General features: G+C 31.3%; 1 protein-coding gene across 1 annotated transcript; it reads right to left on the bottom strand.

The window, feature by feature from the left end:
- Positions 1 to 2,141: 2,141 nt before the first annotated feature.
- Positions 2,142 to 4,326, bottom strand: LOC135151129 (coatomer subunit beta-1-like). Its single transcript, XM_064088730.1, has 2 exons — positions 4,216 to 4,326; positions 2,142 to 3,560 (listed from the first exon to the last, which is right to left on the bottom strand). The coding sequence occupies exon 2, from the start codon at positions 3,544 to 3,546 to the stop codon at positions 2,200 to 2,202; it is 1,347 nt and encodes a 448-aa protein (XP_063944800.1). The 5' UTR covers positions 3,547 to 3,560; positions 4,216 to 4,326; the 3' UTR covers positions 2,142 to 2,199.
- Positions 4,327 to 12,143: the final 7,817 nt, after the last annotated feature.

Raw genomic sequence — 12,143 nt, 5'->3', positions numbered from 1 at the left:
TTTTCATGTTTTAGATTTATCGCAAAAACACTTCTCTTTTCAAATATGATACAAGTGTTTTAGTTTCTTTTCTCTAGCTCACTCCTCACTTTGTCGTGTTTCGTGCTATTGTCTACGGAACATGAGGCATATTGTATTGTAAATTGTTTTTTCCTATTTTCCAAATAATTATCTGTTTCATTCACAGATTAGCTTAATTACCACGATATGACCGATAGACACTGTCTTTGTATTTCCACAAATGGATGTCGTATTGCACACCTTCAAGCGGATGGTGAATGTTTTAAGTCATTACAGGACAGATCAATATATAACTGACAAAAAAATAATTTATACTTGCATCGCTTCACACCTCGCGGTGCTTACACCTCGCGCCTATCGAAGTTCTGTTCAAAAACCTCGTCCGAGTGGGGTAACTTCTAATCCTTTTGCCGCCGCAAGGACATATTCGTTGAGCCAAGTCACTTCTAATTTATGATCAAAATACGGACTAACCTATATACTTCTTTAATATCAAATTTTAAAAATTCACTAAAAGGTCGAGATTTTAAATTTTCAAATAATCAGTTCTGATTAATAAGATCTTCTGACTTATAAATCAGAATTTAACTCATAACTTATTGACATATGAATTTTAATTTATACTCCTCCGTCCCTCTCAATTATTTATCTTAGGAACGGGGCTCGACACTCATTCTGATACTCTAATAAAATATAATAATATTTTATATGCGTCTTAAAAGATAAGTTGAGCAATAAAAAAAGTATAAAGAAATGAGAGGGACGGAAGGAGTAAATGATAAGCCGGCAAAAGAGCATTTGGCAATAAGCTCTATATCTCAGTCCGTGAACATGACACGGTGAAAGTCATTTGTAGTCTCTGCAAGGCGCGTTTTAAAAGACAAGTTGAGCAATAAAAAAGTATAAAAAAATGAGAGGGACGGAAGGAGTAAATGATAAGCCGGCAATCAAGCTCTATATCTCAGTCTGTGAACATGACATGGTGAAAGTCATTTGTAGCTTCTATTTAGCTCTATATCTCACTAATTCACCATAGAGCCTAAACTGTAGCTTCTATTTAATTTTTATTTATGTAAGCGGACGATAACATGTTAAGGTCACAGATAAGTGGAAACCGAACCAAAAATTACATGAAATCACACCAAATAAAAATTGAACTGAATAAAAATCGCTCCGATATTTTGAATTTGATTTTGATTTTAAAAATTTTAAAACCGAATACAAATCAAATCGAACTGCAATAATTTTTATATTTATTTATTTATGTTATATATTTACATATAGAATAATATATAAATTATATCTATTATAAAATATATAATTATGTTTATATCCAAGTAAACACAGTTAGTGCCGGTCATTCCTCAGTCTTTCTAATTCTATAATAGCTGAAACGATTCCTACTCCCTGCAATGCTTTATTCATGTATTTGTATAATATTTGGGAACAGACGCTCAAAAATGAGATTAAGCAAAGACAATCAGTGTGGAGCAGTGTTTTACTTGGAGTTGATTGAATCTGCTGAGAAAATTCGAACACTAAGAATTTTTTTTATGTAAGGTTTCTTTTTATGGATGGTTGTAAAATTTGTTTTGTTTTCCGCCCCAAAGTGTTCATCTATGAATTTTAATATCTCGGATTTTTCACGGTTTGAAAATCGAAACGCATCATTTGATATTGGAACCGTTCATTATAAACCGAATCGCACCAATGATGTTTGGGTTGGTTTCGATTTTCATTTGGGTTGGTTTCGATTTTCAGTTTTAGAAAAATCGCTCTTTTGTGATTCCGATTCCAAACTGCACCACAAAAGGAAGTTAAGATGGATGTTTAGATTACGAGCATCCAATTGCTCTGCCGTGAAACAACATATCATCCATACGCAGCCTATGATATGCGCGGCTAGTGGTCTTAACTCTTAATTGTATACGTGTATGACACATCTTTGCACTTCCATTCCTTATCGGTCAAAAGTGCTCAAAATTTATTTTTGAGAAAAAAGAGCTTAATTCTGAAAAAATATATAAAATTCAATTTCTTTACGGAAATAAACTCTTATTTTTTTGTTAAATAACAAATATAAAATATCTGTTTAACACTAACCCTTATTTTTTAAAAGCAGATATCCTTAAAAACCATTGATCTTCATCATTTTGATTATTTCTCGCACACAAACACCTAGCAGAAGCAATTTTGGGTTGGTTTTGATAATTTAAACAACCTTTTTACGATAGGAGACCTCAATTTTGGGTTGGTTTCGATTATTTCCCGCAGACAAACAGCAACATCCATAGCAGAAACAACATTGTCTCCCAAGAAGTCCATCAATAGATGAACAACAGTGCTTGCCACTTCTGGAATCTTTATTGCACAATAATGAATGGCTTGAATAAACATTTGGCGTGACTCTCCATTCTTCTCAAGATCCCCACCTTGAGTTTTCACGACTTCCTTCTTCAAAGTGAGAACAACCTCATTGATATTTCTAGGAGTAATTAATTCAAGAACAATATCAAGTGTTTTTCTTCGAATGTCCGGGTTTGGGATAGAGAGTGCTCTAAGCACATCCATAACCAATTCAACCATACTCTCCCTGGGAGAAGATTTAAGTTCATTAAGGCGATCAAGCACTATAAGTTTGACATTGTTCTCACTCTGAGACAAAAGAAGTTGGCAATAGGTAGTGGCGGCAGCCCTGATTGCTGTAGGTGCAGATGACAAAGACACAAGTGTTCCAGCGCATTCATATTTAACAGCAGCAGAAGGAACATTAAGTAGAGATATAATGATCTTTATATACCTTCCTTTCTCTCCCTTATTTTTTCTGCATACTTCCCGAATCAGTTCCAACACAACCATCTGTAGCAGCTCCCCCCAGTCAGATACTTTATCGACATGGGTCAGAAGATAATTAATGGCACGATCCTGTGCACAATTAAAAAGCATAAGAAATGCATTCCTCTTGGCTGATAGGTCCTGCTCGGTTGACAAAACCTTCTCAATCATTTCTGGAGCATCAACCAGGAGCTGTTCACCCTGTGGAAGTTTGTAAATGGCCATTACTGCAAGAATTGCATTCCTTCGAATAAACTGGTGTCGATGCTCCAGATTAACTAAAACAGAATGAATCAATGGCTCAATAATCTCAGCCTCATTCAAGCGACAAAGAAACCTCAAAGTGACACCCCGTATGTAATCATTTGGATGCTGCAAATTATTCCTCAACTTTTGGCAAATCAAAATCATTTCAGGCAAGACACGGCCTTTGGCATCAGTCTTGTCAATGATTTCAAGATAAAGAAGCAGTAGTTTCTGAACTGTGTGGTCCTCAGAAGGTAAAACATATCTAACAATTGTTATAAAAAGCTGTGGCAGCGTTTCACCGTTGAGCAAAAGCATAATAGCTTTCTTCATCGCGTCAACTTTTGCTTCCACATCATGCCCTTCTAAAGCTTCCTTGATTTCATTAAAAAGAGCAGACGTCCTTTTATTAAAATAAACAAGCAGAGAGCAAGATTTGTCCATATCTCACCAATTATCTGATCGAACAACATAAAGCACCTTAGTTTATTAGTAACAGAACAACTACATCATCATACACACAATACAGAAGTTAACATTATTAGTACATTGAAATGCAAATAGATAACCGCAGAATTCCACATATACGAACATCGGTCTTTCTAATGTGTGCCCAAGGGCACACAATAATCATTAAATTTTATAAAAATGGCTTATTCTGATTGGTGGAGTTGATGTGAATGCAGGGGGGCCATTATCATTTATTATTCATCCACCAATCAAAAGAAGCTACTTTTATTGTAGTTCGGGACTATTGTGTGCCTTTGGGCACACCATAGAAAATCCCTACGAACATACATATAAAAGTTACCGACACAGAAAGTAAATCTAAAAGCACTGGTACTAATACCACCGCAATTGAGATTGATATAAAAAATTGAGTACTATCCAATCACATTGCATTGGTTGTTTACAATCAGAGTTAAAATTGATATATAGGATTTACTGCGAGATTTGAACATACATACGCAGTTACGCACAATCACAACAAAGACACGGGCAGAAATAATGTATGAATCAAATAGCGAAAATAGATGAAAGGATTCATAACTAAAGCGTAAGTAACAAAAAGGCAAATGAAAATGCGAGATCTGTAATTAGGTCAAAACATACATCAGTGTATATAATTAACTGCTACAAGAGTATGTTGATGATCTTGATCTAAGCGAGAAGCAAACAGTGAACACTGACAAAGGAATGAGGGTTCCCGCGGTTTGTGAAGTTCTATTACTAGCTTTTACAGTTATTTCATACCGGACTTTAACACGGTATATAATTAGTAATTTTTTATTTAAATTTTAATATTATATTTTAGTCATTTTTTTTTAGTTGTCATATTTCTATTTTTGTTGGTCAAATTGATCAAAATTTTTTCAAAAATTATAAGTCACTCTTTCATTATTTTCAAAACTGAAAACTACATCTTAAAGTAGATTAAATATTATTTCCGGTGACATATTTTTTTATTTTTTAGATTGATAAAATATTAATAAATTTCATTCAAACTTTGGTCAATTTGACCGGCACAAAACCAAAGGTGACAACTAAAAAAGGACGGAGAGAGTAAATTATATTAATCAACTGAGTATGCACGAAAAATTTAGTTTTTTTTATAATTTATTATCTATTTATAATTTTGTTTCTTTTATTAATATGTGATGATTATTATTCAGTTAATTTTAAATCAGATTTATCACATTTTGCATATCTTCATATGTATGTGTTAACGGAGGATTTTGGTTAACAAGAATTTTGTGGGTTTCGGGATTAGGTTTTATGGAAAAAAGAGGAGTTGATCTTGAGAGATGTCTCGATTTGTCTCGTGTATCGGACTCATATCCCAAGATGCCTGCGTACCTATGTTTTTATAGGATCAAGCCCACGCAGTTCTGTTAGGATTGGGCCTATCCCGAGAGACTTTAGGGATAAGCAACGTTAAATGCTGAGATAATTGATTTTAATCTGATATAATCTTCGAGTTGTGATATCTTTCTCGATTTAAAAGATATCGTTTGGAGATATTTTCTGTAATTGTTGATTCTTTCCTCATTTCAGAGAGAGGATAATTACTTGTGGTCAAGTAATTAATTAATAATCTGAATTAATAAAAGAATTTGGGAGATTAATAGAAAAATAGGCTATGCCAAAATATGGCATAACAACACCCCCCAGTTCATCAGTGTAGCTTGCTGTAGTGGAGAACTAAAAATCTTTAAGCTTCCAAATTCCTTTAGTCGCTGAAATAACTAGATATAAAATACTCCATATGTCCCTCTCATTTCTACTGTTACTATTTTGGGATGTCCTCTCATTTTTTTACATTACTATAAATAGTAAGTTTTACTCATCATTACACCCACTATCTTCCCCTCCTATCTCATATTTAACAATAAAAACTACTATTACACCCACTACTTTCCTCCACTATCTCAATCTATTATTAAATATTGATAGGTCCCACCACTTTACCCACTTTTCATCTAACTTTACTCATTTTTCATACATTGTCTTGGTCTCCGTGTCCCCCTCCAATGTAAATAATTGAGGGGGACGGAGGGAGTATCAGTATAGCATATGGACATTATGGTGCTAGCAGTATATGCGTAGATGCAAGTATGACATCATGTAAGGACCAAAATCGGATATAAATCTGCCAAGATTTTTAAAAGTGCGAGCTATATAGTTTGAAAATCCATGCGGACTTTATTGTCAAGTTAGGACCTTGGCATTTGTATAGAACCCAAATTGGCGCACACGCTCCTCAAGTGTCAAAGCGAAACACAGGATGCAGCAGACACAAGTTTTTTTGTCAATTGGATATACCTGAACAAATGTGTGTGACACATTGACAGGCCTTCGATCATATAAAATAACCCTATGCTCGTGAGAGAGCGAGGCCTTCAATAAGATAAGCATGTAACCCCTGTGCTCGTGAGAGAGCGGGGCTTTCGATAAAATAAGGATTGTATCCGCTCGATCTATCCGGTAGTTGCTGACTCTTTTTTGGATAGTGTAGCATTGCAAGACTTACAAGTTTTCCCAGACTACCCTACTTGACAAGTTCAGCTCGCAAATTTGAAATACCTTTTCTTTTGATATATATATATATATATATATATATATTACCGCGACAATATGCAAAATATTTTACAAGCGCAATCAAACATATAATAAACATGGTGATTGAAAATTGTCGCAGTATAGAATATTTCTTGAAAATATGCCCCTTCTAAAATCCTTTAAAATTGCGGTTCTCACTTGGAGAATGAGTTGATAAATATTTTTTTAAGAGATGCAGCTCGTACAAAATTTTAAAGACGTACAAATCATCCAAACATAAATATCTCTTACGATTTTTTCAAAAATAGATGTGTTACCCGAATTTGGGCTCACGAATAATTTTACAAGCATAAAAATAATCCTCGCACAGATTAAATATTTTTTAATAGCAATATTTAATAATAAAGATTAAGGCATGCATGACATAATATTTAATTTCACAGAAATATTAAGATAAGAATTAATACTTATCTTATAATTTCGGACTAAACTGATCGGCGAGTACTCCCCATTGTATGTTTCGTTGCTGGCTTGCTTTGTTGTGCGATTGAATCCACTATCATCGCGATCCATTTTGATGTGAAAAGGCATTCACCCCTGCCTATTGTTTTTAGTAAACGAACTACTGCCATGTCTCATGTCTGCTTCGTCAGTTTGCAATTTTGCAATTTTGTCATGTCAAGCCCGATATGCGATCCTTAATATTAATTCATTCGAGTAAATCATGAATCCAACAAATTGATATTTAGTCTCTCAATCAGCAATTCCCGTGGGTCATTTGGCAAATCTGAATTAAAAATATCTGATTGATTATGTTATCTGAATGATCTGGATCGATAAGTTATCTGAATTCAAAATCAATAATATCATTTGATAAATATTTTTTGAAATATCTGAATGAGATTAATTTATATTTCTACTTTGCTAAATAATTAAGTGTCAAACATAAAATATTTCTGTAATATAAAAATATCACATTTAAAGATAATGTTGAATTCAATTAGTTTCCAACTAATTAAAATTAAACTAAATTAAAATATAATTTTTTGTTATAAGTAGAATATTTTAAATTAACACGTGATATTATAATATTACACAAACTTTGAAATTTTATACCAATGTCCACGTCCACGTTTTATAAAATTTTGATGCTTATATCAGTGGGTTACTTTTTAATATAACAGTGGTCTTTTGTATGTATGTCAATATAAAATTATCTACTGCTATTTGCTATACATGCGAGATTGTGCGGTGAAAAATTACAGCTGAATCTCTAGGTTGTAATTGTTAAACTGAATCATTGAGCCGTATCTGATTCGTACTGCCTACCTTAGAATTATTTTCAAACAAGCTGATTGTCTTGTGCGCTCAGAAGAGTGCTCATTCAGCACTATTAGAGCAAGTCCAATAGTGTTTTAGTTGGAGCCCTAAATATAATATAAAAAATTATGTCTTAGTAGTTTAGGACATATTCTACTGACTTCAACTCCAACAATGTGCCTTATTTTCACTATATGTTTAATATTTTATTATTAAAAGTTTACTTTCATCATTAAAACATAATATAAAATAGAGAGAGAAAGAGAGTGTTGGTAAGAATTTATTATAAAATATGAGATAGGGCAAGGAGAGAGAGTGCCTCAAAAATAAGGCTTGAATGGGTTGTCCTAGTGATATAGGGCATCACTAGGACATTGTTGGATCAAGTTTTTTCATCAAATGCCCTATATTATGACTTAAGACACTAAATAGGGCAGCTGTTGGACTTGCTCTTAAGACACAAACAAATGACCCCTTTGGCTATGAATTATTCATCCTCCTCGAATAATAAATTAATCTCCTACTGTGGTCGATCGCCAATTGTTAACGGAGGATTTTGGTTAACAAGAATTTTGTGGGTTTCGGGATTAGGGTTTATGGAAAAAAGAGGAGCTGAGCTTGAGAGATGTCTCGATTTGTCTCGTGTATCGGACTCATATCCCAAAATGCCTGCGTACCTATGTTTTTATAGGATCAAGCCCACGCAGTTCTGTTAGGATTGAGCCTATCCCGAGACACTTTAGGGCTATGCCAAAATATGGCATAACAGTATGAAAAGGATATTTATTGTAGAACAGATTGAGTTATCAGATAAGGGATAAGGGTTACGTAATGGTTAGTATTTGTATTGAAATAGAAATAGAGCATGTTAGAGTTAAAAAATGTTTTGTAAAAAAAACAGATATTCAAAATTAGATATTTATAATTTTATTTTTAACATTATTCTAAATTTTTTTATAAGATATTATTATTTTAACTATTTAAAACTATTTAATAATGTAGGATTAATATACTTCCACATGTTGTAGACTTGAAATTTTAGAGGGACAATACCCAAACCAAAAAATATAACTAAAAACTTGGATTACAAATTATACCCGTTTATTAGTTTAGGGTTTGTCCCAATTATATTATGTTCTCGTTAATAAAATTATTTTTATTTTGTGTCTGAAAAATAAAAATAAATTATGATTAATTTAATATATTTTATTTAAAATTTAATTAGATTAATAGAATTTTCCAAATAAAATATTAATTATGATTAAATTTTTTATCAGTTGTAGGTACTCATGAAATTAATATATATTATTTAATTAAAAATATTTTATTTTATTTTGAAAAATATTCTTATTTTTTCTTATTATATACAATATTATTATTATTCTATTTATCCGACACTCTTTACTATCAAAATCGGTCGCTAAAAAATAGTGGCTAATGATCCCATCATTTTTTTCAAATTTTTTACGGGGACTAACTAGCTACCGATTGCGGTCGCTAAAAAATAGTTGACTTGACACTTTTAGCTAGGGACAGCAGTAGATGATAAATTTCAATCGCAAATGCATGTAACAGCAATTTTTAGCGCTCATTTTTGGAGGAAAAAATATTATAGCTATGGGTTAGCTACCATTTTCAGTCGCTAAAAAGTATTAGCGACTACATGTCATCTCTGTCGTTATAATCCATCGCTGATCAGAAACAATATCAAGTGATTGCCGGTTGCTGATACTTACTTTTAATTGTTGATGCCGGTTTTTTTTAGTGAGTATACTAAACAACCAGACTTAAGTCACTTAACAATCAAATATCCTCCTTAGACTTATTGCATATAAGAATATAATATGAGTTTGAATACAAAATTTAATTTTTTATGTAAAAAGTAAAGAAAAAATTGACTATATTTATTAACAAAGTATAAAATAATAAAGTTGTACCGCTCTCAAACTATTTTGAGTAATTTAACTCATGTTAATTTATTAACTATAAAATTTTGTGTAATGATATAAAATTTGATTTTAACTATTTTACAAATATTTCCACTCAATCTAGTCATATAATTTCCTCTCGAGCACCATGAGAAGTATGATAAGGCATCCCAATAACTTTATTTCAGATTTCAGATATATTTTTCTTTACAAAATTAATGTTTTCCAAAATAAAAATTGAAAATTAAAAATAATTGATATTGTTATTATATTTATCATTTTCTTTTCTTTCATCTTCTTTGTGCTATTACTTCTCTCTATTAAAAATCAAAACTCAGACCATTAACCCAACATTTTTTTTAATAACAGTAATAAGATTTGTCAAGTCTTAAAAGAATTATTTTGATTTTCTTAGATAAATAATAATGAAATGAGCCACATACGTTATACATTAATATTTTTATAATTTTATATGACTCTGTAGAGTAATAACTATCACCATCAACGAGAAAATAAAATAATGTTTCCGAGGTTTTTTTATCAGATATCAAAATTTAAATGTTAAAAAAATTCATATTAATTTTAATTAATTTTCCTGACAATTTTTTTAAATAATTTGAATTAAAATGCTATCTAGTAAGATGTATATAAGGACATATTTCACTTTTTACAATATAAATATTATTTTTATTATAATTAAATAAGTATTTAAAAAATGATAAAAACAATAATACAGAAACAAATTTAACAAAAAACAATAGTCGAAACATAGTTTTTCAAAGTATAACATCTTTCATTAATGTATTAATGCTTTATCCTTTCGAATAATCTTATGAAAATATATTTATTTTTTTGAAGAAAAGGAGATAATTTAATAAATAATAGTCATACGGCATCTACAAGAATGACCGAGTCGAACAAACATAGAAAAAATTAATATGTCTGTCTTCATACCCAAGATGAGACAAATAAGCGAGGTTGAAATTGACGATGGTACATGTATAGATCCTTGCTCTGTGCTCACCATCTTTTCCAAAAATTCCGTTTGAGCTATCAACCACAAATGCAATTCCCGAAAGGCTTTTATCGATGAATTCAAACCACTCTCACAAAAGAAGGAGAGAAAAATCACACACTCTCACTAGGGAAAAAATCAAACTATAATCAAAACAAACTAAAATAATTAGATCTGCACCACGACGCTTAGGAGATACTCGATCTACTCACAAATCCAAAAGGGCCTCTGGAAGCGAATAAGAACGAAAATCGAAAGTTTCGGTGATATAGATCTAAGAAAACTTTTCCCAAAAAGGAAGATTTATTAAGAAATCAATGAAAAAGCAAGAACAATCAAATAAGTAGCAATTAAACGGAAAGATTTGGGGCTTTCCACCGGAAAACCGATGGAAGCCCGTCGGAGATGAAAAGAGGGAGGCGGCTAGAGAAAAAAGAAAAAAAAGAAAACTAGGGTTTTCTTTTAAATATATTTTAAGAAAAGACGATTCTCAATTTAAGAGATAAATCTGTTTTTCAATTTTTGAATTTTGAATATAACATTGAGGAATAAAATCTTTAGTGTGTTTTTGACGTCTTTCCATACTTAATTGAAGAAAGATAGCAAGTGAATAATTTTAAATAGATAAACATATATTTTGGGGAAAAAAATAGACAGATATATGAATATAAACGTATAGATATGAATCAAGTTGATAAAATAATTATTTAACTCTTACCTTATTTCTGTACGAAACTACAATCAAGGAAATTTGAATATCAATCAAATAAATAAATTCATCATTAATAGAAAGTTTACAAATACTTACCATATAACAACGATAATAAATTCGTGATTAACATTAAATTCAAAATATTCAAAAATATGTAAAAAATAAAGGTTCACTGGGTAAAGGATTTATTATTATAGCTTTATTTTTATTGAAAATCAAAACTCTTCACTAGCACTCTTTATGAAATATATTAATTTAAAATTTTATTTGCAAAAATAAAATTTTTAAATATAAGTAATGTTGATATGTGGTCGATGAACCTTAAAATTGTGTGTCCAAAATCAACCGAAGCCCGTTACTGTTTGTGTACTTAATACATTACATAAATATGGATATTTAAGTATGACAGTAACTTTATCATTCACATAATAACTTCTTACCTATAAAAGGGTTGTCAAAGTTGCCTACTTTCAAATCAATTGATCAAATCATCTCATATATTTTGTTTTGTTTTGGTAAGCATCGTTACCAAGCTGCAAAATGGCCTTTACAAAGTATATCATTGTATTTATGATTCTCCTACCTTTCATTGCTGCCATCCCCATACCAGAGCCCCCAACTCCAAGCAGCCCTCTAGGTACCTTTATTATTTTCTGATCCATAAAATAGGATTTACATATCATTTATGCGAGTATATTGTTTTGTTTTGACAGATGCTGTCCCGGGTAATTGTAACCGACCATGCGGTTTATTATATACGTCCGGTGATTGTAATAGAGACTGCATAATTAAACAGAGGCAAAGAGGTGGCGCTTGTCAGATGTATGATAAGATCTTATATTGTTGTTGTAACTAATAGTATCATGTATAATTTGAATAAGTTATTGTCTCTTCTTAATTCCCATTTCTGCATTTAACTAATAATAAAGCTGGTCATTATGATTTTCTTTAAACATATATGAAACATACTCACTGTCTTAATGTATTCATGTTGCTCTGTCTTATT

Source organism: Daucus carota, chromosome 3, assembly GCF_001625215.2.
Source record: "Daucus carota subsp. sativus chromosome 3, DH1 v3.0, whole genome shotgun sequence".
In the NCBI taxonomy this organism is placed as follows: domain Eukaryota; kingdom Viridiplantae; phylum Streptophyta; class Magnoliopsida; order Apiales; family Apiaceae; genus Daucus; species Daucus carota.
The sequence above is the reverse complement of the archived record's forward strand: the minus strand, read 5'-3'. Positions and strand labels throughout refer to the sequence as shown.